The following is a 24,052-nucleotide window of genomic DNA, read 5'->3' as shown; positions in this document are numbered from 1 at the left end:
TAGGAACGTAGATTGACTGGTAAATCGAGAGCTTTGCCTTGCGGCTCAGCTCCTTCTTCACCACGACAGACCGGTACAGGGACCGCATTACTGCAGAAGCTGCACCGATCCGCCTGTCAATCTCCCGTTCCATCCTTCCCTCACTCGTGAACAAGACCCCAAGATACTTGAACTCCTCCACTTGAGGCAGGAGCTCTGCACCAACCTGAAGCGGGCAAACCACCCTTTTCCGACTGAGAACCATGGCCTCGGATTTGGAGGTGCTGATCTTCATCCCAGCCGCTTCACACTCGGCTGCAAACCGTCCCAGTGCATGCTGGAGGTCCTGGTTTGATGAGGCCAACACGACAACATCATCCGCAAAGAGCAGAGATGAAATCGTGTGGTCCCCAAACCTGACCCCCTCCGGCCCCTGGCTGCGCCTAGAAATTCTGTCCATAAAAATTATGAACAGAACCGGCGACAAAGGGCTGCCCTGCCGGAGTCCAACACGCACCGGGAACAAGTCTGACTTACTGCTGGCAATACGAACCAAGCTCCTGCTCCGGTCGTACAGGGACCGGATAGCCCTTAGCAAAGGGCCCCGGACCCCATACTCCCGGAGCACCCTCCACAGGCCGCCGCGAGGGACACAGTCGAATGCCTTCTCCAAATCCACAAAGCACATGTGGATTGGTTGGGCAAACTCCCATGAGCCCTCCAGCACCCTGTAGAGGGTATAGAGCTGGTCCAGTGTTCCACGACCGGGACGAAAACCACACTGTTCCTCCTGAATCCGAGGTTCTACTATCGGCCGGATTCTCCTCTCCAGTACCCTGGCATAGACTTTCCCAGGGAGGCTGAGAAGTGTGATCCCCCTATAGTTGGAACACACCCTCCGGTCCCCCTTCTTGAAAAGAGGGACCACCACCCCGGTCTGCCAGTCCAAAGGTACTGTCCCCGACCGCCACGCGATGTTGCAGAGGCTTGTCAGCCAAGACAGCCCCACAACATCCAGAGACTTGAGGTACTCAGGGCGGATCTCATCCACCCCCGGTGCCTTGCCACCGAGGAGTTTCTTGACTACCTCGGTGACTTCAGCTTGAGTGATGGACGAGTCCGCCTCCGAGCCCTCAGCCTCTGCTTCCTCAATGGAAGACATGGCGGCGGGATTGAGGAGATCCTCGAAGTATTCCTTCCACCGTCCGGTGATATCCCCAGTCGAGGTCAACAGCTGCCCACCTCCACTGTAAACAGCGTTGGTAGGGCACTGCTTCCCCCTCCTGAGGCGCCGGACGGTTTGCCAGAATCTCTTCGAGGCCGACCGATAGTCCTTCTCCATGGCCTCACCGAACTCTTCCCAGGCCCGAGTTTTTGCCTCCACAACCACCCGGGCTGCAGTCCGCTTGGCCCGTCGGTACCCATCAGCTGCCTCAGGAGTCCCACAAGCCAGCCAGGCCCGATAGGACTCCTTCTTCAGCTTGACGGCATCCCTTACTTCCGGTGTCCACCACCGGGTTCGGGGATTGCCGCCTCGACAGGCACCGGAGACCTTACGGCCACAGCTCCGAGTGGCCGCGTTGACAATGGAGGTGGAGAACATGGTCCACTCGGACTCAATATCTCCAGACTCCCTCGGGATCTGGTTGAAGCTCTGCCGGAGGTGGGAGTTGAAGGTCTCTCTGACAGGAGATTCGGCCAAACGTTCCCAACAGACCCTCACAGTACGTTTGGGTCTGCCGAGTCTGTCCAGCTTCCTCCCCCGCCATCGGATCCAACTCACCACCAGGTGGTGATCAGTTGACAGCTCCGCCCCTCTCTTCACCCGAGTGTCCAAGACATACGGCCGGAGGTCGGATGAAACGACCACAAAGTCGATCATCGACCTCCGGCCTAGGGTGTCCTGGTGCCATGTGCACTGATGGACACCCTTATGCTTGAACATGGTGTTCGTTATGGACAAGCTGTAACTAGCACAGAAGTCCAATAACAGAACACCACTCGGGTTCAGATCAGGGGGGCCGTTCCTCCCAATCACGCCCCTCCAGGTGTCACTGTCGCTGCCCACGTGGGCGTTGAAGTCCCCCAGTAGAACGACGGAGTCCCCAGTCGGAGCACTTTCCAGCACCCTTCCCAGAGACTCCAAGAAGGCCGGGTACTCTGCACTGCCGTTCGGCCCGTAAGCACAAACGACAGTGAGAGACCTATCCCCGAACCGAAGGCGTAGGGAAGCGACCCTCTCGTTCACCGGGGTGAACTCCAACACATGGCGGCTGAGCTGGGGGGCTATAAGCAAACCCACACCACCCCGCCGCCTCTCACCATGGGCAACTCCAGAGTGGTGAAGAGTCCATCCTCTCTCGAGGAGTGTGGTTCCAGAGCCCAAGCCGTGCGTAGAGGTGATCCCAACTATCTCTAGTCGGAATCTCTGAACCTCACGCACAACCTCAGGCTCCTTCCCCGCCAGAGAGGTGACATTCCATGTCCCTAGAGCTAGATTCCGCGTCCAGGGATCGGGTTGTCTAGGCCCCCGCCTTCGACTGCCGCCCGATCCACTTAGCACCGGCCCCTTACGGACTGCAGGTGGTGGGTCCACGGGAGGGTGGCCCCACGTCGCTCCTTCGGGCTGAGCCCGGCCGGACCCCATGGGGGGAGGCCCGACCACCAGGCGCTCGCATACGAGCCCCAACCCCGGGCCTGGCTCCAGGGTGGGGCCCCGGCTGCGCCATACCGGGCGACGTCACGGTCCTCATTTTTTTTGGCATCATAAGGGTTTTTGAACCGCTCTTAGTCTGACCCGTCGCCTAGGACCTGTTTGCCTTGGGAGACCCTACCAGGGGCATATAGCCCCAGACAACATAGCTCCTAGGTTCATTCGGGTACTCAAACCCCTCCACCATGGTAAGGTGGCAGTTCAAGGAGGGGTCATATATGTTTTAACTTTTGCAAATTGTTTCATTTGAAATATATTTTGAAATTTAAAAAGTTAGCATTTTCACAAACAAACAACACATTTTCAGTTTATTTTTTTTAGATAGACCACTTCAGCTGTGGATGTGGGCATGGGAGAGCAGTGCTCTACCACTTCCCCCGCCCACATTTTTCCTATTGGTCGGGGATCGAACCGGCAACCCTTCGGTTACAAGCCCGAAGCCAACCAGTAGGCCACGGCCACCCCTTTACTGACTTTATTGGCAGAGTTTTTCCCCCTATTTTTACTGAATTTAATACAGTTATTTAATAGTGTGTGTATGCAGTGTTAGACACTGAGTTCTATCTATTGTTTAAGTGTACTTCACTGTTGGAGTGTCACTGTTATACTTGCATCATAAATATTGTGCATATTTTCAAAATGAAATGAGTTTTTGCTTAAAACAAGCAAAATGATCTGCCAATGGGGTAAGAAAAATAATCTTGTTTCCATTTGAATTAAGATTATTTTTCTTAAATTAAAATCTCACTTCATTTAGATTTTTTCCCCCCAGAAAACAAGACATAATATCTTATGGCATTTTACTCATAAATGCATCTTGATTTAAGAATTTTTTGATATTTGGACTGGAAACTACGGAAGCGTATTGCATTCACTTGAGGAAAAATAATCTACTCTGTTTTTCTGAATTAACGAGTTAATTATCTCAGAATTATGAGATAATTTTTCATGAATAAAAAGTTTTTGCTCTGTTTTTCTGAATTAATGACTTAATTTTCTCAAAATTATGAGATAATTTTTCTTGAAATAAAATGTATTTGTTCTGTTTTTCTGAATTAACGAGTTAATTATCTCAGAATTACGAGATAATTTTTAATGAATAAAAGTTTTTGCTCTGTTTTTCTGAATTATTGAGTTAATTATCTTATGAGATAATTAACTCATTAATTCAGAAAAACAGCAAATATTTTTTATGAAAAATGATCTCATAATTCTGAGATAATTAACTCAATAATTCAGAAAAACAGAGCAAATACATTTTATTTCAAGAAAAATCTTTCTCATAATTTTGAGATAATTAACTCGTTAATTCAGAAAAACAGAGCAAAAACTTTTTTTCATGAAAAATTATCTCGTAATTCTGAGATAATTAACTCGTTAATTCAGAAAAACAGAGTAGATTATTTTTCCTCAAGTGAATGCAATACGCTTCTGTAGGAAACAAGACAAAAATACCAAATAAGAACATATTTTTTGTGTGTTTCAGCTCTACAGAAAGCCTTTTGAAATGTCCCATAAACTGACAAGGTTTCATTTGTTCGGCTGTGGCTAAACCCTCATTTGTTAATCAGATGAATTACCGTTTACTCTGAGCTTCAAATGAACAAGGGTTTCTATTTACTAATTCGTTGTTAGGCATCAGGAGTATGTTTGTGTTTGTAAGACTGCGATTTTATCTCTGCTATTTGTGACAATCAGTTGTTCTGATCTTCTGTGGTAACTATGACAGTGATAGTAAATCATCAGTGATGTCAGTAATACTTTACATTTTAACCACACAATGGGAGAAAATGTCCCGGTTAGTCACTGTATAAATAATGTAAAAAGTTACAAACTACTACATTTCCTATGTTTAAAAAATCCTATTGATACAATTTCATAAAATAAAATGAAAATAACGCTCAATAAATTAAAAAATGTAATAATTAATGCAAACGGCAAACCAAATATATTTCTTTGTAAATCTTTTTCAGGGAAAGTTTCTTAAAAGTCAGTTTCTTTATAGGCACACATACTTTAAATGTGCTGACTACAAAAAATATATATATATATATAAACAATTTGGGAAAACAGCAGACCAAGTACAAGCAATAATGTAAAATGTAAACAATCTTTTTTTTTTTTTTTTACTAAACACAAAACTGTCAAATAATATACCAACATGTCAAACCACTGTTATTTTAAATGATCATTCATATAAAACTACAACATTTTAAATCCATGACTTGTGTCTATTGAACATTTCTGTATTTATATTTCACTGTCACATTTATTATCACCTTATTTGCTTCTTTATCACGTTTGTCGTGTGTCTCTTGTGCGTCATTGTCCTGTTGAATATAAATCTCATGTTTACGATCAACTTTACAACATTAACCCCGGAAAGTCTGCCGAAACTCTTTGCTTATATAATCATATAACAGTAAAGATTATGACGGTGTCTCGTCCCACTGTTCTCCGTTAGCTGGTTTGCATGAAGAGATGTGGTTAAGAAAAACAGAAAACCACAGCGGGAGGGAGGAAATGCTACATGCAAAATGAAGTTCCATCTATATCTGAGGAAATGACACAAGTATTTGGAAAGACTCAACGTCTCTTCACCAGGTAAGAAGTTTGTTTCAGTTATATTATAATGGAAAATATAGTGTTAAAATAACACGATGCAGTTCAGCAATGGATTTTAGGCTACATTTTGTTCTGTGCTGGTTTCAGGGATGGGCAGTATTTCAGATACATGTTTTTAAAATACGTATTTGAAATACAAAATACTATTTTGCATTTTAAAGCCTTTGGGAAAAAAATCAAATGTAATTTGTATTTAAATACATTTAAGATGAGTATTTTAGTATTTTCAAAATACATAATAATTGGGGAATAAGGTGAGAATGTCATGATCACTTCTACTTGTTGATTAAAGTTAAAATAGTGCATTATTCACTTAAGTTCACATGAAAGAATAAAAGAGCACAGACAAGTGGGAAAATAGCGTTAGCCAATCAGACTTGACCGGCTGTTGATTTTTATCAACTAGCTTGTCAAATGTGTTTAAAGCATTACTGCATGTTAGGGCTGGGTGATATGACACTACATATCATAGCGATGATATAAAGTTTGAATTGATGGAACTTTTTCTAAATCGTTTACATATATAGACCTATTTGTGGGGTAAGAAAATGTATCAGCGCAGCTTTTAGTGGGCAGGAATTATTGGAACGTTGGAGTGGAAAAAGAAGCACTGATGAATGATACTCCACACAAATCTTCAGCTTTTAGTTCTATTGTACATAAAAAATAATAATAAAAAGGGGTAAATAGTGTCAAATGAATCTAAATTAATTATAATTTTAAATTTTAGATACACTTTCTAATTTTAATAAACTTATAGAAACAAATAAACTTTACATAAAATAAACATAAAATTACTTAAAAAGCATTGTATACCTTCAACAACAAAAAAAGCTCAAAAGAGTTTGAAATTCAGTTTATGCTGTGGAATCAAAACTGATATTGAGAATTGTGAAACCATATTGGTACTGTGAAGTAAAATTGAGATTTTGGTCATATCGCCCATCCATATTCTTTGCTAGATAGCAGAAAAGGTTCCCACAGTTTTACATACAGTATGATTTTTTTTAATAGTGTTCACCACAAGTAATAGACTACATTGTAACCAGAAATAAGTAGCCTACATAAATGGCTGCTATTTTGCATAAGTTTATTTGTAATTGCCAGAAAGAAAGAAAGAATGACAGAGAGGGCAGAGATGATTCTTATTTGTTTTTATTGTCTAAGCGGGGGGGAAAGATACATTTTATGTTTCACACATTTCTTCTTGCAGCTCTTCGGATGTTTTTGAGGAACCTGGAAATCCTGTCAGGGATGAAGTTGAACATCTGTTGTCTCCTGCTAATTTTCTGCATATCTGCAGGAGATTTGAAAAAACTTTGTAACAATAACCCTAAGAAACCTGTTTGTGCTATACTTGAAAGCATAAGACACTCAGCTCAGTCCATAGATCCAGGTGACGGAAATGATGTGGAAGGTATCTTCATCCTCGGTACAGATGGTTTCATGGGATACTTCAAAACAGGTGATTCAAATGGGAATGTAAAATACTAAATGAAGTGGGTAAATGTTTCTATTATGTAACATGAAAGTTACTTTTGGTGGCCTCATTGTTTATCATTTGTTTAAATAGGTGATTGCTGGAACATATCACAGAGCCAATGCAATTCTCCTGGATCGTCAGGTGAGGAGAAACCAAATGTGGCCTAAACAGCATTTTAAAGAGAGAAACCTTCTACAAGCATGTATAAACATTCCTCAATATGTATTTTGTTTTGCATGTAATAATCTCCAAAACAAAGAAAAAGAAAAACATAATCTTCCGTGCCGTTAACAGAGCCATTTTTAAAATCTCAGTGTCATTAACTCCACATGCTTAAAGCAGTGGTCGATACTGGACAGGAATAATCTCAAAGTTGCAATGAAATGCACAACTCTTTGTGACGTACATCTGAGTGTAATGGATTATTGTAAAAGAGAAAATGTTCACTCTTAGAAAAAGGTTAAATGGGGTTCTATATAGAACTAAATTAATTAATTAAAACTAAATCCATGAAATATCAAGCGCTTGACAGAAGAATCTTTCCTTTTAAGAGTGTATATAGAATATAGAACATACTTTTGTACTTATTTAACTGAAGTACCTACTCAGAGAGTATGCAAATCCGGATGCAGCAAAAGACTCGATATATATATACATGTATATGATATTTCTATTAAAATTTACGAGGTTAAAAAGTAAATCATGTGCATGGATGAACTTTTACAATAAGATCAAGAACATGCATTTAAATGCAAATAGATGGGGTGAATTGTTTTCTAAGGCCACATTGTTTTGTTGTTGTTTTTTCAGCTGGGAGGAAACTGTTCAACATCACTGTTTTTTCATTTTATGAAAATACAACCTCACCATCTACAGCAAACGACAGCGGTGGGTCTGAAAGTAGCCTTTCCTGTCTTGATTTTTTGGATGAGCTGCTTAGCGCCACTATCCATAATGAAAATCGAAATGTTCTTTAGGAATATTTCTCTTTTTTTGAGCCCAGAGTAACCTTGTTTTCCAACCTGTTGTTTCGCAGATTTCGGTGTGTCTTTATTTAAAGAAACTAAATACAAAATACAACTCAACATAAGCAGATCAATTACAACAGATCAATGTGTAATAGATGGGGCCTGCAAAAATGACACTTGGCTAAAATGGATTGCAGCAGAAGGTGAATGAAGAATCTTTCATTTTGCTTATATTTATTTGGTATGCTTTTTAGAAATAATAACAATGGTTTAAAAGGCTCTTTTAAAATGTCCAGATTGTGTGCTATATCAAGTGTTCTGAAGCCATATGATATGAAACTGAACTATCCTTAAAGGGTTAGTTCACCCAAAAATGAAAATTCTGTCAGTAATTCCTCACCCTCATGTTGTTCCAACCCCGTAAGACCTTCGCTCATCTTCGGAACACAAATTAAGATATTTTTGATTAAATCTGAGAGCTGGCTCACTCCTCCATAGGCTTCTAAGACACTATAACTTGCTGACCCAGAAAATGTATTAAAGACATCGTTAATATAGTCCAAGTGACTCCAGTGGCTCAATCTTAAGTTTATAAAGCGACGAGAATACTTTTTGTGCGCAAAAACAAAACAAAAATAACGACTTTATTCCACTATTCATTTCCTTCTCTCTGGGCCTCGAGTTAGTTCACGTAGTGTAACTGCGCAGCGCGTCTGTGTTGTACGTCACACGTAGGCTCACTATTGGCCGACGCTGGTCATGTGTGTGATGCGTGTGACGTACAACACAGAAGCGCTGCGCAGTTACACTACGTGAAAAAACTTGAGGCCCAGAGAGAAGGAAATGAATAGTGGAATAAAGTCGTTATTTTTGTTTGTTTTTGCGCACAAAAAGTATTCTCGTCGCTTTATAAACTTAAGATTGAGCCACTGGAGTCACTTGGACCATATTAACGATGTCTTTAATGCATTTTCTGGGCCAGCAAGTTATAGTGTCTTAGAAGCCTATGGAGGAGTGATCCAGCTCTCAGATTTAATCAAAAATATCTTAATTTGTGTTCCGAAGATGAACGAAGGTCTTACGGGGTTGGAACAACATGAGGGTGATGAATTACTGACAGAATTTTCATTTTTGGGTGAACTAAACCCTTTAATCAATTATTCAATTAAAATTATTCAATTTGTGAATTTGGGTAGCTGAAAAAAAAAATATTTACATGATAATCTATTCACTGAGCACAGAATTGGTTGAAGTTAAGGTTAAATCAGTTGAAGTTAACTTCACTTGACAAAATATTTTCACTCGGAAGAACCTGCAAAATCAAAAACCTATCAAAAGTTAGTATTTCTTTTAAAAGTTACTTCCCCAACACTGATGACAACACGTAAATGAGGCCAAAACGCCCTTGGATTTTCCCTTGGATCACTACAAACCATTCAGTTTTGAAGTTTGCGATCCTTGTAGTGTTGATTGAAAGTTTTCTTTAAAATGATTTACTGAAATTACATTCATTCACTTTAAACGCAGTTCAGGTATCTGTTAAGTTCATATTTTTGTTCTCTTTATTAAAGGTTGTAATAAGACCCTTCCAAAAAAATTCAACATGACAAGTAAGTATTATCCCAACAGTCTAAATATGATCTAAAAGATGTATAAGAGTGTCATCAGCTGCTGTATATGCTATAATGTTGTGTGTTGTGTATGTAAGATTGTAGAATGACCTGCCTGAATCCCACAAAGGCATGTGAGACTGCAACATATAATCCCAGCTGTAGGGGTAAGAACGTGTTTCAATATGCCTATTTTTCTAAATCAGACGTTTCTGCTTTAATCACTTTTTGAACACACTAAAAGTGCCATTTAACCACAATGCTTTTAATCATTCCTTAATAATCATAATATCTTCATTTGTTTTCTTTTCATTTTTATGTTTTTACACAGATGATAATGCAGGTGATGAAAGTAAAACGAACACCATTTGGATCAATAATGGAACTGCAACTTGTGAGAAGTGTGGAAGTCCTTTTCAAAAGGTGGAAGAAATCCAAGCTATACCCCCAGCGATGGCAAATCTATTTAATAATACTAATAAAGGAGAGACAAGTGCTGCGGCAGCTGCGTAAGTACTTTTTTTAAACATACGTGATTTAAGTCTAGTCTGTTTTTTTTTTTGTTTTTTTTTGAGATAATGTTTATTATACAGGCATCGGTTTATCTTTTAAATTGTTAAATAAATGACCATATTCAGGAGGTTTCCATCATAACTTGCTGTACTTAATATTGCAATTAGGGGATATACATGAGTTGTTTTTTGTTGTTGTTTTTTTGTCATTTCATAATAAGCAATTCTATCCATATTAAAAAGGGGAGACCGGGGCTAGTTGTCACAGGGGTTTATCCCATCTAACCCTCTATGTAGTACCTGCTGTCTTAATGGTTGTAAATTGTACCATTTTCTTTTTAGTTTTCTCTTATATCAGATATAAAACACAAATCATTTTGTATCTTGTTCAGTGTAGCCATGAAAAATCTCACCAATCTGCTGTCTCTCATGGGGAATTTGACCATCGCATCTGTTTCCATGGGTAGCGTTAAAGGGGTTTTAAAGAAAATTCAAAGTGTGTCTGATGTCAAGAAGTCTGATTTCATCTACTCTGCAGAAACTGGCATCAGAGTAAGTGTTAAGATGACAAACATAATACACATCTTGTTTAACTTTGCATAATGTGGTGACAAAAATGTTTCTCTCTTAAAAACGTAACATGAACCTCAGCACTGAAATCGCCTTATGTTTACAGGTTATAGATGATTTTTCCATACTGAAATATTATCCCAACGCTCTCACTATTCCAAAGGAAGCCACACTGCAAGCGTTCAACAAAAGTGAAGGAAATGCTTTTCTGGGTGTGTTCAGATTTCCCAACATGTCAAAGGTATAAAAGAAAACTTTGATTTTTCAATTCCTGTATACAGAAAAATGAAAGCTTTGGCCTGTTTCATGACGTACGCACAGGTAACACACAAGCATTAATGCTTAACTACAAAGGCTGGCTTCACTGTAAAAATTAAACCGTGATTTTTACGGTAAAAAACCGGCAGCTGTGGTTGCCAGAACTTTACCGTCAAAAATACGGTAGCAACGTTATTGGTTTTACAGACTTAACTTAAAATTTACAGTAATAAACCGTATTTTATTATCTGATATAATGTGAATTTACCATCCTATTGAACTATTAATATCTGTTTTGTACCATTGTAATACACTGATAACCACCAATCACAGCAGTGATGAGAGTCACATGATCAATCAAAGCTCATCACAAGCAGCTCTTCCACAAGAAAGTTAATACTAATTTATAAAAGCTGCATAGTGTCATTCACACAAACATTAAACACCATCATGGTAACACATGAAATTTTAAAAATGCAATAAACATTAATTTAACAACATTAAATGTAACATAAAACCCTAATGTACATAACTGATTAGAAAAAAATGAAAAAAAAAAAAAAACTATGAAGAAAGTTATTTCAACAAAAATACATCAAATGTGAAGTGTCACACAGGGAATTGTGGGAATGCCAATTTACGGTTTTTCACTGTAAATTATACAATGAGTTGTTCTTTTTCACTTTCAAAAACTGTAAATTTAACGGTATTTTACAGCAAAATTACATTAAATGTAACTTTCTGTTAACCAATTAACAGTTTTTCACTGTAGCATTTTTACAGTCTTTTACCGTTAAAATTACGATCATTTTTTACAGTGTTGTGTTTTGTTTTCGTACTGACAGAGTTTATGCTTATAGAGAGTTATGTTTATATTGCAAAAGATATATGAAGGTTTACAGTGCACTTTCAGTGATTCTATCATGCTACACCTGGAAAACTAGGCTTTGCCAAGTTTTACGATGTCTTTAAATGATTTTAACTCGTGCGTCATAACAAAAGAAATGTTTTGGCTACTTTTAAATGAGTGATTTTAGTGAAACTAGACATTCTTGCAAACAGATAATCAGTAATACCTGTATTATACCTGTAAAATATGTGGTTTAAAATAAAAGTAAATGTTGTAGTCATACAAATCCTGAGTATCCTGAACATTTAAATTCCTGTTTCACGAACAGTGTTCAGGACATTTTGACTACTGATATTGATCTTATTTAATCTATTTATTAATGAAAATTAATGTTTCTATATAGAAGCCTGATTCTGTTTCTCAGCCATCAAAAACAATCCCATTTCATTTTTTTATTAAAGGATGAAAACAACAGTACGGTTTTGGGGAATGAAGTTTATGCAATCGAAATGGGGATACAAATTTCAAATCTGACTGAAAACATCAGTTTGGCCTTCAGCAATAAAGAGGTAATGTATGATGCATGGAAAAAAGTAATTTTTAATATTCTAAATGAGTCTAAATCTTATTTTCTAAATCTCTTCTTTATTTCTCTGCAGAGCATGATGGGAACTCCTGTCTGTCACGCATGGGATGGAAAAGGTCTGTGATGCTTTTGTGTTTTTATATATTTAAATATTTTGAATTACATGGATTATGGATATGATAAACATGGGCAGTATTTCAGATACATGTATTTAAAATACGTATTGGAAATACAAATTACTATTTTGTATTTTGTATTTTAAAGCCTTTGGAAAAAATCAAATGTAATTTGTATTTAAATACATTTAAGATGAGTATTTTTGTTGATTAAAGTTAAAATAGTGCATTATTCACTTCAGTTAACATGAAAGAATAAAAGAGCACAGACAAGTGGGAAAATAGCCAATCAGTCTTGATCAGTTGTTGATTTTTATCAACTAGCTTGTCAAATGTGTTTAAAGCATTACTGCATGTTAGGGCTGGGTGATATGACACATAATATCATAGCGATGATATAAAGTTTGAATTGATGGAACTTTTTCTAAATCATTTACATATATAGGCCTATTTGTGGGGTACGAAAATGTGTCAGCGCAGCTTTTAGTGGGCAGGAATTATTGGAACGTTGGAGTGGAAAAAGAAGCACTGATACTCCACACAAATCTTCAGCTTTTAGTTTTATTGTACATAAAAAATAATAATAAAAAAGGGGTAAATAGTGTCAAATGATTCTAAATTAATTATAATTTTAAATTTTAGATACACTTTCTAATTTTAATAAACTTAAAATAAGTTAAAATAAACATAAAATTACTTAAAATGCATTGTATACCTTCAAAAAAAAAAAGCTCAAAAGAGTTTGAAATTCAGTTTATGCTGTGGAATCAAAACTGATATTGAGAATTGTGAAACCATGATATTGTTACTGTGAAGTAAAATTGAGATTTTGGTCATATCACCCATCCATATTCTTTGATAGATAGCAGAAAAGGTTCCCACAGTATGGATTTTTTAATAGTGTCCTCTGCAGCTTTGTAATTCACGTCCTCTGAGTGGCGCAAGTTGCTAAACCACGTGTCATGAATCCCGAACCATTCTGGTTGTGGGTTTGAGTCCTGTGTGGGACAACTTTAAAATTGTGTTATAAAGTTGTCATTTAAATTCCTTCCGGCTCTGCACTGCTGTTGGTGCTTAAATGGATAGTTCACCCAAAAATGAAAATTCTATCATTGTTTACTCACCCTCAAGTTGTTCCAAACCTGTATGAGTTTCTTTGTTCTGCTGAAACCAAAGGAAGATATTTGGAAGAATGTTTGTAGCCAAACAGATCTCGGTCCCCATTGACTACCATAGTATATTTTTTTCCTACTATGGAAGTCAATGGGGACCGAGATCTGTTTGGTTACAAACATTCTTCCAAATATCTTCCTTTGTGTTCAGCAGAACAAAGAAACTCATACAGGTTTGGAACAACTTGAGGGTGAGTAAACAAATTTTCATTTTTGGGTGAACTATCCCTTTAAATGCTCGCTGTGCTTGATGTACATTTACATGTATATTCAATTTGTGCTGTTTTTGTTCTTGCGGCTCTGCACTGCTATTGGTGCTTAAATGCTCGCTGCGCTGCTGTGCTTAAAGGACTTGATGTGCTGCTGTGCTTAAAGGACTTGATGTGCTGCTGTGCTTAAAGGACTTGATGTGCTGCTGTACTTGCTGTACTTGTAGCTTGCTGTACCTGTTCTGCTTGCGGTGCGTTTAAGGGCTTGGCCCCTGTATCGCTGCTTGCAGCTATATTTTGTATTTGTATTTAAATACATTTTTTCACACAGTATTTTGTATTTGTATTTTAAATACATTTCCATGTATTTATGCCCATATCCATACAGTATATCAAGAATATATTATTTTTATTTATTTTAAATGAGTAAAAAAGAACTAGAGCTTAATATAACACTTTATTTAAATCTTAATGGAACAAGGTAATTGTCTATTGTGATTCGTATTCATAAATTAAAAATGAAATTTTATGAATATGAATCACATAAACTATATGGTCCATTCCCTTGTTCCATTAAGATTTACACAAAATGTTTTATTAAGCTCTATTTTTTTTAACTCTTTTAAAATTCTTAAGTCATAATATGAATAATATGTAAGGATTATTCAATTCAATTTCATGGAATTTTACTATACAATTGAAAATTGTAAACCTTAAAAAACAAAGAAATATAGAGAACTAGTTAAGAGTCTGAATACTTCAAGCCATGCTTTGGAGCATGAATGTCGATTTCTAATCATAAATCAGCCATGATGTCAATTAGCATTCATTAACTCCCTCTAAATCAACTCAAAACTAACCAGTCCCTCATTTTCACATAGGAAATAAGCCAAACTGGACAACTGAAGGGTGTACTACTGTTTATGATGGACAAAATATAACATGTAATTGCAACCATTTGACTTTCTTCGCTGTGCTTATGGTAGGTTCTCCGTTTCCTTCTGAAATCTGTGAAGTTTGGCTCAGATTATAAGTTCTCTACTGCCCCCTTCAGATTTATGTTTATTTATTTCACTACATTTGTGGTATTGCAAACGTTCAGACAGACCTGTGTAACTGAACAATGTTTTAATACAGTCTCCTCCAGAACCCATTTCCCAAAGTGACCTTGTCGCTCTCACCTACATCACGTACATCGGCTGCGGCCTCTCCATGTTTTTCCTGGGAGTCGGATTATTTATTCACTTCCTCTTAAGGTGAGACATGAGTCTCTGTACCACTGTTCACAAATGTGAGATCCCCAGTATGATCTCATCAATCGACAGCATTTGTGGCGTAATGTTGATTACAAAATAATCTTACAAAAAATTCTTCTAAATTATGATTTTTAGGTATTATCTTTCATGTAATAATGTGTAATATAGCAGAGAAGGGAGGGGTTTAGAGAGACTGAATCCTTTATCAAACCATTTCAGACTCTGTGAGAAAACGTGATGCTGAAATGTTTTATTACAAGAAAATTGAAGTGTTTTGGATTCATGGAAAAATTTTAGTCAGTTGAAGTGAATGGGGTGAAACTGAAGAGCTGTAAAGTTGTTCTCTGCGTTTTAGGTGTTGCATTGTCATGGCAATGAAGCCACAAACTTGCATATAACTTTACCCAGAAAAGATTAATAAGCAATTTTGTTTACACTAACATCATGTTAACATGCATGTTGTTTACATCTTGTGAACATTGAGTATTTTAACATTAACAGATTGGCCCCATTCACTTCCATTGAAAGTAACTCACTGTAACTCAGATTTGTAACTTAAAAAAAAAAAAAGTGGGAAATTAATTAATCCATTTTAATCAACAACATGCCACAAGTGCTGTGAATTGAGCTTGACTTGTACTAAACTCAGAATATGGTGGGTTGCATAAATTAAGGCTTAAAGCAGAAGTATGTCATTTGGATGCAGCATGATCTAACTAACCTGCTGTTAACTGTTCAATTAAAACCAGGATCAAAGACTTTTAAAGTGAATTTATGATCAAAGTTAATCCTTAGTTGTGCAACTCACCCTGAAACATTTTTAATTCACAAAGCAGCACGGAGCCAAAAAGCTCATTTCGTTTATGCATTTTAAATTTCAGGAAAGCGAAGGCCACTAATTCAGCCCACGTGCTGATGAATCTCTTTTTGGCGCTGTTTCTGCTCAACCTGGCCTTCCTGTCTAACGAATATGTTGCACGAGCGAATAGCCACAGCGCCTGCAAGGTCATGGCTGGATTCATGCACTACAGCTTGCTGGCCAGTTTCTCCTGGTTTGCGGTGGAGGCTTTGCACCTCTGCCTGCAAATGGCCAAACACTCAGTCGTCATCAAACATTACATCCTCAAGATCTCTGTGGCTGGGTGGGGTGAGTTCAAAAACCTTTACATATGCATGCTGAATTATGTGGCTTTTGATCAGATGCACAATTTTGACTGGCAAAATTCCCATTAACTTGAAGGCTTTTGACGTGGGCCAGTAAGCAACCACTCAGACTACCTTAACCATAATAGCAACATCCTGGCTTCATCATCCTGGGAGATAAAATGCACATAGAATTCATGTCATATAATGTACAGATAAAATACTAAATCTGATCTACATCTAAAGTCTGATCTAATCCTCTATCCAGACTATTGATTCTTATACCACAATTGCATTGTCAACTATTTGTTTCAGCTCCTCCTGCTGTTATTGTCAGTATCATTTTCATCCTTGGCAAATATGGTGAACAGACCATACAGACGGACGCAAGCAATGTAACCATGTAAGTAGACCCAAAAATATGATGAGACACTATTCTTAAAATATAATGGCAGCCACACTGCATGAAAACCTACACTCTTAAAAAATGATGTATGATGATTCCATGAAGAACCTTTAACATCACTTAGAAGAAATTATGAGGACGTTGAAGATCTCAAATCTGAAGTTTATTACAGCATAGCAGTGGCAAAGTAAACAAAGCACCTTGGGTTCACCGGCTTCAGAATGAACCCAGAACATCCAAATCCCAAACCTTTTATCCTGTTACAGTTTACCACTCTTGATGTTTGTTAATGAAGTTGAGAAACCCCATTGTCTGAGATGGTTCTCGGTGTCCCACACCCATTCCAATCTACAATTGATGACCATTTTCTCAGGATGTGATCAACCCCAAACGGTGCAGAAACAATATAAGTGTTGACTTTATTCTTCTCTATGATAATTAAGCCATTTTGGGGATGAGCTCATTCTAAAATATACTTCGGAGTGGAATCGAATAAGACTACAATTTCTTACACATCCATGGAACCCAAAAGGTTCTTCATAGTGGAAACATTTTCTTTAGATTATTAAAAAAATATATATATTTTGAGAACGTTCACGGAAAGGTTTTATGGGGAAACAAAAATGGATCTTCACATCATTGCACAAACCCTCTTTTGGAACCTTATTTTTTAAGAGTATATTTTTATTGTGTGAGAAAAATGTCAGACAATATATATATATATATACAGACCCTTTCCAAAAAATTAGAATATCATGGAAAAGTTTATTTATTTCCATAATTCCATTCAAAACGTTAAACTTCCATAGATTATAGATTCAAGGCCCACAACTTAAACAATTTCAAGTATTTAGTTGTTTATTTGTACATAATTTGGGCTTCCAGCTCATAAAAAAACCCACGAAAACAGGATTTCAAATAATTTGAATATTACATGAAATCACACAGTAATTACACAGTGATACCATGGTCATTGAACCAGGTTTTGGTTCTTTTGGCAGTGTGGGCAGGTGCAAATCCTGCTGGAAAAGGAAGCATGAAGTGCTCTGAAAATGTCCTGGTAGACGGCTGCGTTGACTCTGGATTTACAGAGTGGACCAAAGTCCTCTTTTCTGATGAGAGCAAATTTTGCATCTCATTTGGAAACCAAGGTCCCAGAGTCTGGAGGAAGAATGGAGAGGCACACAATCCAAGATGCTTGAGTGTGAAGTTTCCACAGTCTGTGTTGGTTTGGGGAGCCATGTCATCGGCTGGTGTTGGTCCACTGTGCTGTCCACTCAACGCAGCCGTCTACCAGGACATGTTCAGAGCACTTCATGCTGACTTCATTTTCCAGCAGGATTTGCACCTGCCCACACTGCCAAAAGAACCAAAACCTGGTTCAATGACCATGGTATCACTGTGTAATTACTGTGTGATTTCATGTAATATTCTAATTTTTTGAAATCCTGTTTTCGTGGGTTTTATGAGCTGGAAGCCCAAATTATGTACAAATAAACAACTAAATACTTGAAATCCTTTAAGTTGTGGGCCCTGAATCTGTAATCTATGGAAGTTTAACGTTTTGAATGGAATTATGGAAATAAATAAACTTTTCCATGATATTATAATTTTTTGGAAAGGGTCTGTATATGTGTTTTCCTGCTGAAAGTGGTTACACTGTGGTCATAAAAGGGATAGACATGGTCAGCAACAATACTCAGGTAGGCTGTGGCATTTACACGGTGCTCAGTTGGTACTAAGAGGCTCAAAGTGTGCCAAGAGAATACCCATTATACCAGCAGCCTGAACCGCTGATACAAGGCAGGATGGATCCATGCTTTCATGTTGTTTACACCAAATTCTGACCCTACGATCTGAGTATCGCAGTAGAAATCGAGACTCATCAGACCAGGCAACATTTTCCAATCTTCTATTGTCCAGTTTTGTTGAGCCTGTGTGAATGAATTGTCTCCTCAGTTTGCTGTTCTCAGCTGACAGGAGTGTAACCGGTGTGTTTACATTTACATTTACATCTTACATTTATTCATTTAACAGACGCTTTTATGCAAAGCGACTTACAACTGAGAACAATAGAAGCAGTTAAACGAACAGGACAACGATATGCAAGTGCTATGACCCTTCTCAGTTTAATCTAACACAGTAAAAAAAATTAAAAAAAAATTAATTATAGAATAGAATAGTAGAGAAAGTGTTAGTATTACTGGATCAAGTGCTCTGTAAACCCTAGAGATGGTTGTGTGTGAAAAATCACAGTAAATCAGCAGTTTCTGAAATACTCAGACCAGCCCGTCTGGCACCAACAATCATGCCACGTTCAAACTCACCTTTCTTCCTCATTCTGATGCTCAGTTTGAACTCCAGCAGATCGTCTTGATCATGTCTACATGCCTAAATGCATCGAGTTGCTGCCATGTGATTGGCTGATTAGATATTTGTGTTAATGAGCAGTTAAACAGGTGTACTTAAAAAAAAGTGGGAAAATAGTTGAGGAAGTATTGCTTTTCTACTCACTTTTAGAATAATTTTAGATGTGTAAACTTTTAAAAATAAAAATCAGATTTGGTTTAAATTTAGTCAATAAAATAAACTTTGTGGGTGTGGAAAATAATGGTCAGTAATCAAATTTAGATATTTTTCATGATTCACTTGGCATATAGTACATCACATTATGGAAGTATATAGTAAATAGTTATGAGCATTTACAAACAGATGTCATTTTGTCAACTTTAACCATCTGCACTATTCACCTGCAGGTGCTGGATTTTAGACAACACTGTCCACTACGTCGTGAACATCGGTTATTACTGCTTCGTCTTCATCTTCACCTCTTGCACCTGCATCGTGGTGCTGCGATGGCTCTCCATGCTGAAGGTGAGCAAGTTTAACAAAGCTGGAGCGGTGAAACGCTCAGGAACCGCCTACTTTGACATCAACACCATCCTGGGCCTCTGCTGTATGCTGGGACTCACCTGGAGTTTCACTTTCTTCAGCTACGGAAGTCTGAGGCTGCCCTCGTACTACATATTCACCATACTAAACTCCTTCCAAGGTGAGAGCTTTTCTGCTGAAAATTTAAATGCATATATTGCATACATTTCTCAGAGTCTGAAAACAGTTTGTTCAAAGATTCAGGTCTCTCTAAGCCCCTCCTTTCCGTGAGACTACACTGCTCTGATTGGTCAGATGGCTCAGTCTGTTGTGATTGGTCTACCAGTAAAAGTGCATGTCGGAAACCGTTCATTTCCATATCTGAATTTCAGCTCTTTTCTCAGCGCTTGATACACAGTGATACGACAATGGCGTAGTTTTTTCCTTATTGAATCCAGCGCAAATCCTCATCCTTTTGAAGTGCAGCATAATAGATTAGCAGCGCAGAAAACAGCCTCTTCCCAACATGTCGACACACAAACCAAACTCGTCCAGTCTCAGCTCAGTGTTTGAGGGTCAAAGTAGACGTCGTTCGCAGGCAGCCAATGAAGACCATATGTGGCGCGCATTATGCTAATCTGTTACATTGTTACATAGGTATGTAACAGGAAGTGAGACTGGAATTGCTGACGACTCGTTTCAGCACTTCAGAATCTGTTCTTTCTTTTGGAAGACAATAACTTTATTTGTCATGCACTTTGATGACGGTTTACATTTTACCACTATATTACACTCTACATGAAAGGTAATATTCAAAAAACAATAATAGAAGCACTTTAAAATGATCATTTTAACAACATTTAGCATATAGGCAATCTCAAAGCTGAAAGACATGGGCTAAAACATGCATTAACTGTAGAGTTCTTAAACATTAGATTATATTATAATGTATTACCAGTATATTATATAGTGGCCGTAAAGGGTTCTTTAAAATTGAATCAAAACCGTAGGGTTCTAGTATAGAGAAACCCATTTAACCTTCTTTTTTTCTAAGAGTGTAAATATGACTTTTTAAACAATCCATTAGACTTGGATCCACAAAAGGATATTTGCTTTTAATGGCCCTCCAAGTTTGATTAAACCATCAAAATATGCCGAAAATATTTTATATAAAATATAATTATTTTTTAATGGGTTAAATATGAGGGGAGAACAATATTTTGGTTTCTTGTGATGCTCTGCCTGGATTTACTTTCTGACTGTTTTGTTAATAATAAATGTCAAACTGCACCTGGATCCAATACCCTGTCTTTACTGAAACAGCCACCATTATAGTGTAACTGTGCTTGGAGTGAATTGTTTTATTTGTGATAACACCTAATAGTAAATTTCCTGTGAGAATTTTCCTTTTTAAGGTTTTTTCTTCTTTTTTTTTTTTTCTTTTTCTTTTTTTTTTTTTTGCATAGTAAAATAAAATGCTTACAGGAACATTTTCACAGGAAATGTAGTTACATTGTAAGGTTGTAACATAACACCAGACAAAGAATATGAGAAACACTTGAGTATATACAGTGAGGAAAATAAGTATTTGAACACCCTGCTATTTTGCAAGTTCTCCCACTTAGAAATCATGGAGGGGTCTGAAATTGTCATCGTAGGTGCATGTCCACTGTGAGAGACGTAATCTAAAAAAAAAATCCAGAAATCACAATGTATGATTTTTTAACTATTTATTTGTGTGATACAGCTGCAAATAAGTATTTGAACACCTGAGAAAATCAATGTTAATATTTGGTACAGTAGCCTTTGTTTGCAATTACAGAGGTCAAACGTTTCCTGTAGTTTTTCACCAGGTTTGCACGCACTGCAGGAGGGATTTTGGCCCACTCCTCCACACAGATCTTCTCTAGATCAGTCAGGTTTCTGGGCTGTCGCTGAGAAACACGGAGTTTGAGCTCCCTCCAAAGATTCTCTATTGGGTTTAGGTCTGGAGACTGGCTAGGCCACGCCAGAACCTTGATATGCTTCTTACAGAGCCACTCCTTGGTTATCCTGGCTGTGTGCTTCGGGTCATTGTCATGTTGGAAGACCCAGCCTCGACCCATCTTCAATGCTCCAACTGAGGGAAGGAGGTTGTTCCCCAAAATCTCGCAATACATGGCCCCGGTCATCCTCTCCTTAATACAGTGCAGTCGCCCTGTCCCATGTGCAGAAAAACACCCCCAAAGCATGATGCTACCACCCCCATGCTTCACAGTAGGGATGGTGTTCTTGGGATGGTACTCATCATTCTTCTTCCTCCAAACACGTTTAATGGAATTATGACCAAAAAGTTCTATTTTGGTCTCATCTGACCACATGACTTTCTCCCATGACTCCTCTGGATCATCCAAATGGTCATTGGCAAACTTAAGACGGGCCTTGACATGTGCTGGTTTAAGCAGGGGAACCATCTGTGCCATGCATGATTTCAAACCATGATGTCTTAGTGTATTACCAACAGTAACCTTGGAAACGGTGGTCCCAGCTCTTTTCAGGTCATTGACCAGCTCCTTCCGTGTAGTTCTGGGCTGATTTCTCACCTTTCTTAGGATCATTGAGACCCCACGAGGTGAGATCTTGCATGGAGCCCCAGTCCGAGGGAGATTGACAGTCATGTTTAGCTTCTTCCATTTTCTAATGATTGCTCCAACAGTGGACCTTTTTTCACCAAGCTGCTTGGCAATTTCCCCGTAGCCCTTTCCAGCCTTGTGGAGGTGTACAATTTTGTCTCTAGTGTCTTTGGACAGCTCTTTGGTCTTGGCCATGTTAGTAGTTGGATTCTTACTGATTGTATGGGGTGGACAGGTGTCTTTATGCAGCTAACAACCTCAAACAGGTGCATCTAATTTAGGATAATAAATGGAGTGGAGGTGGACATTTTAAAGGCAGACTAACAGGTCTTTGAGGGTCAGAATTCTAGCTGATAGACAGGTGTTCAAATACTTATTTGCAGCTGTATCATACAAATAAATAGTTTAAAAATCATATATTGTGATTTCTGGATTTTTTTTTATTTATTATGTCTCTCACAGTGGACATGCACCTACGATGACAATTTCAGACCCCTCCATGATTTCCAAGTGGGAGAACTTGCAAAATAGCAGGGTGTTCAAATACTTATTTTCCTCACTGTATATACTCAAGGGGAGATTGGCGAACTAGACACACCTGGGAACAATCATGAACCAATCAACAAGAAAAACTACAAAGGACTACAAAACATGGCACAGAACAGGAAATAACATAAAAGTCCACACATAACAAGGGGAATACAACACAGGAATCATGACATGCGCAATATGCTCACAAAATCTTGAACACATTTTTAATCATTTTTGGATAAAGGGTGAAGATGTTAGTTTTCATAGGGCATGTTATATTATAAATACACTTTAAAAAATGAAACAAAATCCCTGTTCACAGCATGTTTGTGGGAAAATGTCTACTGGAATTATGTCTGCTGACCCGTAATATACCATAAAACATGCATAATATCACATTCATCTTGTATTAAATGCTTGTGTTTTTATAGGATTCTTCTTGTTCATATATTACATGAAAACGAGCAGCCTCTTTGGAGACTCGGCGCCTAAAGAAGACAGCAACATTACTGAAGACACCAACACAGAAAACCCATACGATAACCAAATACCAACACCCGCCAAAAAGACCATCTGAATGTCTTCTGTATCTGTGCATTTGAGATGTCATATCTGTCTATAGATACCTTACATTCATTTGCAGTATTATAGTGAATGCAATGCAAATTTCCTCTGCAACATATGTAGCTATTTCTGATTTCTGAATTTTTAAGAGTTTGAATTGAATTGCTGACGGCACACAGGAAGTTCAATTTACAGGAAGAGAAATTAGCTTTATTGCATCCTGTTTGCTACCTCAATTACAATTTAGGAACTAAACTGGAGTTTTATAGACGTTCCCAATTTAGTTCTGAATGGGGCACAACCCTGCTGAATAATAATATAATCTTCATCTCCTACAGTATGTTTCTTTTTCATGACTGCACTTAAACATTTTCTTAGAGAGACTGCTAGAAAAGTAGCAGGTTTTCATTATAATGCAATGCTACTGATGTACTTGTTTTACACTGTATATTATATTTTGCATGTTTATTTTCTGGGGCAAGGTGAATACTGTAGGCCTACTAAAATAGTAGTAGGACGTTTTTTATGATTTTTAATCAGGCTTTAGAACTTCTTGTTAGTGGCTTTGGATTAAAGTGTCCGCTAAATGCATAAATGTAGAAATGCAGACAATAGGGTGCTATATTTTCAGTCTTTCACACATTAGCTATTGATATTGGTAGGTATACACAGCCCTACATGTTTAACTTTCTGTGATGCCTTTTGCCTGTGTTTGCGCTAACATGTTTTACTGATGATCAGAAACATAAACCCTGAAAAAAATAATTACACTATGAACCCTGAGTTTTTATTACATTTGCACAGACTTTTGAAACTATATCAATCACAATGGTTTAATTCTAAAATAATGGTATGATATTGGTAGCCCGAAATTCAAACCTGTTTATAGCGAGGTCTATTTCAAATGCCCTCACAAATCGGTTTGCTAAAACATATATATATATATATAAAATGAAATAAAATAAAATCAACAACAACAACAAAAAACGGATTGTGATGTTATGAAACATCGTTGACG

At 37.8% G+C, this 24,052-nt stretch overlaps 1 protein-coding gene across 1 annotated transcript; it reads left to right on the top strand.

Moving 5' to 3' along the window:
• The first annotated feature begins 5,167 nt into the window (after positions 1 to 5,167).
• Positions 5,168 to 23,789, top strand: adgrg11 (adhesion G protein-coupled receptor G11). Its single transcript, XM_084433009.1, has 18 exons — positions 5,168 to 5,296; positions 6,531 to 6,782; positions 6,891 to 6,941; positions 7,611 to 7,688; positions 7,837 to 7,971; positions 9,340 to 9,378; positions 9,477 to 9,545; positions 9,710 to 9,887; positions 10,283 to 10,442; positions 10,567 to 10,701; positions 12,030 to 12,137; positions 12,228 to 12,270; positions 14,533 to 14,633; positions 14,789 to 14,907; positions 15,789 to 16,054; positions 16,366 to 16,453; positions 19,213 to 19,508; positions 22,902 to 23,789. Exons 2-18 carry the CDS (start codon positions 6,539 to 6,541, stop codon positions 23,045 to 23,047), a joined length of 2,256 nt encoding a protein of 751 aa, XP_084289135.1. The 5' UTR covers positions 5,168 to 5,296; positions 6,531 to 6,538; the 3' UTR covers positions 23,048 to 23,789.
• The last annotated feature ends 263 nt before the right edge of the window (positions 23,790 to 24,052 follow it).

The sequence above is a fragment of the Rutilus rutilus genome, assembly GCF_951802725.1.
Source record: "Rutilus rutilus genome assembly, chromosome: 15".
In the NCBI taxonomy this organism is placed as follows: Eukaryota; Metazoa; Chordata; class Actinopteri; order Cypriniformes; family Leuciscidae; genus Rutilus; species Rutilus rutilus.
The sequence above is the reverse complement of the archived record's forward strand: the minus strand, read 5'-3'. Positions and strand labels throughout refer to the sequence as shown.

Coding starts and splice junctions, on each gene's coding strand:
- adgrg11 (XM_084433009.1), top strand. CDS start 6,539: ATGTTTTTGAGGAACCTGGAAATCCTGTCAGGGATGAAGTTGAACATC. Junction 7,689..7,836: donor ATCTACAGCAAACGACAGCG/GTGGGTCTGAAA, acceptor GTTGTTTCGCAG/ATTTCGGTGTGTCTTTATTT. Junction 9,888..10,282: donor ACAAGTGCTGCGGCAGCTGC/GTAAGTACTTTT, acceptor TATCTTGTTCAG/TGTAGCCATGAAAAATCTCA.